Source organism: Plasmodium fragile, assembly GCF_000956335.1.
Source record: "Plasmodium fragile strain nilgiri unplaced genomic scaffold supercont1.201, whole genome shotgun sequence".
Classification (NCBI taxonomy): domain Eukaryota; phylum Apicomplexa; class Aconoidasida; order Haemosporida; family Plasmodiidae; genus Plasmodium; species Plasmodium fragile.
Genome location: NW_012192781.1, coordinates 1 through 3255, shown reverse-complemented (window position 1 = coordinate 3255; position 3255 = coordinate 1). Strand labels below are relative to the sequence as shown.

Genomic DNA, 3255 nt, shown 5'->3' with positions numbered 1-3255 from the left:
ATAAACATCCTGCACATGCAGCATGCCGTCATTGTCGTATATACTTACCTTCCAAAGGGAATAACCAAGAATGGCAACGGTGACGGAAGCGAGAAAAAACAGCACGGGAGTAGTGGCGGTAAGGACCGTGTCGGTTAGGTCAGGAATATCGATGGGCACGTCCTCCTTGCCGACTCCATCGTGGTTTAAGTCCCGTATAGCGGGTGTGGCACCGGGTCCAAAGTGTCCATCCGAGAGTTTTACGCTAGGTACGAACGGTACCTCTAATCTGAGGTCACAACTATCATGCAAAGGATTAGCAGTGCAGTCTACGTTACCGGCATGTGCGTTCCCTGCATTGTGTCCGCCCGAAGCACTCTGTGTGCCACCGGAGGTTACTGTGTCATTTAGTGTGTGTAAAACGCTCTCCAGGGCCCCAGACGTACAGGAGAATTCGGATGAAGTGCAGCTTGATGTATTATGTGCCTGACCATCGGGGTTAGTTGCGACGCCTGCGTCTGGTGCCTGTGTGTCCTTCTTGGACTTACTGTCGGCATGCGCTGCTCCTAATGGGACATCCAAATGAAAAGAGAAAATGATGAAACTAAAGCTTTGGGAGTTGGATGGCACCACGGGCCGTCGCTGATGATTGGTGGCGCCGTTTCACGGTTGACCGCTGACGGGGGAAGGGGCAAGTGGCCACTGCGGGAAAAGACTCTCTCTCCCACACAACACACAGACAGGGTGCGTGTGTGTGTCGATGTCTGTCTGCTTCGACGTCTGTCTGTCGACGTCTGTCGACGTCTACATCCAGCGGCCGACCCGTTGCTCGGCCGATCGCTCTGCCGCTTGCATTCTCATTCGACGTTTGGTTTCTCTCGCTCTCCGTGTTCTCTCTCCCTCTCTCCGGAAAAGTTGTATGTGTGTTTTGTTTTCTCATGGTTTTTGTTGTGGATATGCACTCAGGACAATACCTGCTTCTGTGTCTTTGGACTTCTGGTCACAGTCATCATCAGTTCCGGCACCCGATGCAAATGAGACAGCGGTGCTGGATGTGGCTCCATGGATACCGTCGCCTGCATTCTTGACTGTATAAGTCTGTATGCCCTTGGAGCACTTACCTGTTTCTTTCGAATCCTGCGATGGTTCCCCTTCTCCTGCAGCAGGACGTGCCGGTTCTGGGGGTGGTGGTGATTTGGTACCTGTGTCCTCTGCACCGGTAGCTTTTGGTGGTGCCGCAGGTGGGGGTTGTGGTACGGGTCCTGCTGGTCCCTGACCCGGTCCTTGTCCTTCCCCGCCTGTTCCTCCTGTGGCCGATGGGGGTTGTGGTAAGGCGTCCGGTAACCCCTCATCATTCCTACCCTTGCTATCTGGTCCGCTGCCTGCCTGTGGTGTGTTCTTCTCAGGAACAACCGCCTTTGGTACTTCTGGTACCTTAGTTGGTGGTACTTCTGGTGTCGTCGTTACTACCTGCCCGTTACTGCTGTCTTCTTTCTTTTTGTTCTTGTCCGTCCCCGCTACAAAAAGGAGAAATATGGTAGAAAGATGATACAAAAAAAAGGACACACAAGTGGTACAGAAAGAAAGGGGCCGGGACGGTTCGGTCAGGTAGCGGCAGGGTGGACGTCCGGCTCGATGCATGGGTCGACGCAGTGGATCGAGGTAGGACTCGGTGGAATGCGTACGCGGTGAACTGGGTCAGGCGACAGCAAGCGTACGGTGAGGTGAACTCGGTTGACTGGGTCGTGCTGTGCTGTTCCGCCGCGTGTGCGTGCGTTGTGGCCGTTTGCCGTGCTGTTCTTCCCGCGTGTGTGTGTTGTTGTGGTGGGCGCATGCATATTCGTGTGCGGTCGTACAGGCCGTACGATCCGTATTAGGCCGTGTTCGTATTCGGCGTATTGTTGCTTTCTGCCATTCGTCTTACCTGTCGATTCCCCTGGTGCTGTGGTTGCCGGCGGATGGACTGCTGCCGGTGTGGCGGCCTCTGGTGTTCCCGCTACATGCAACTGTTGGTATATCTCCTCTATGATTCCCTTGATATCAGGATTCCCTCCTTCTTTCATCTTTTCTATGAGTCCTCTCCTTTTATCGTCCGCTAAATTCTGCCCATACTCTACTACTTTATGAATTCTGTGTACTTCCCCCTCCTGAAACATTCTCACAATGGGTCCTCGGTTCGTTATGTCCTTCTCTGCCCCTTGCTCCCTTTTACTATCGTTCTTTTGACATTCTTTCATTTCCCTATTGTTTCCCACTTGTCCTTTCCTGTTTATCTTCCTCCAACTTCTTATCCAGTCTGCCATGGTCAACCCCACATACTTCGTGCCTATTATTAACTTATCATAGTTCAGCTCCTGGCATATTTCACTATTGTGCTCAAATTCAAACTGGTTCCATTCCATTTTCATATACGCTGAAACAGTTTGTGCTATTTCGACATGTGCACAGTTTTGCCCAAACATTTCCACCAACGCCACATTTCCCATTATACACCTTACCCACTTCTCAAATTCCGCAGTGTTCCCTTGGGTCTGCCTCTTTACCCATTTCCTACCAACTTGCTGGAATCCACTCATAAACATATAAATGTTTACTATTTGCCGGCATATCGCCCTATGTGAAGGATTATACCCGCTCTCGTTGGTGAAAAATCCGCTACATATGGCCGTGTTGTGATCGTTTGTAGTCTTTATTTGTGCTGTCATCTGTTGGAAAATGTTTTCCATATCGTGCCAAACCTTCGTCTGGTTTGAAATAATATATGCATATAAACGTGTACTCACTCCTGACTCGTCCTCCATTATTTATTCCTACATGACCCCAACTATATTCCATAGTGCACATACCTCACTATTAACCTGAATAATACAGATTATGAACTGAATTGTCATACACTGCGTGTACCAATTCACCCGTTATTTCTGTTGTATACATCTATATACAGACTGCATTCACTATAACCGTACATTATATGATTGAACTTACCCCATAATCCTTGTCATCCCACATTTGCCTGTCTATTACCCATTTTGCAAGTATATCCACAAATTGTGCTTCCATGGTGTCCTTATACTTCGAGCATCTAATTTATACTAGTGTATTATAATGTTCCTAGATGAGCACGTCTGCTGCCAGAAGTTATACTTTGCAGAAAATTCCTTCATTTCCCTATGAATAATAAGTTCAAACTGTATAGATCTCACTAAACATCCATTTTTCTCCTATGTGTGAATTTTATAATATACACATGTACTTTTTATAGAAAAATTCTAACAA

The 3255-nt window shown here is 48.4% G+C and overlaps 1 protein-coding gene across 1 annotated transcript; it reads right to left on the bottom strand.

Annotated features, from left to right (window-relative positions):
- Window positions 1-48: 48 nt before the first annotated feature.
- On the bottom strand, window positions 49-2780 carry AK88_05650 (uncharacterized protein; the record flags this gene model as incomplete). Its single annotated transcript, XM_012483252.1, has 3 exons — window positions 49-545; window positions 954-1496; window positions 1904-2780. Coding segments are annotated over 3 exons (1917 nt in total), but the record flags the coding sequence as incomplete, so codon positions are not given.
- Window positions 2781-3255: the final 475 nt, after the last annotated feature.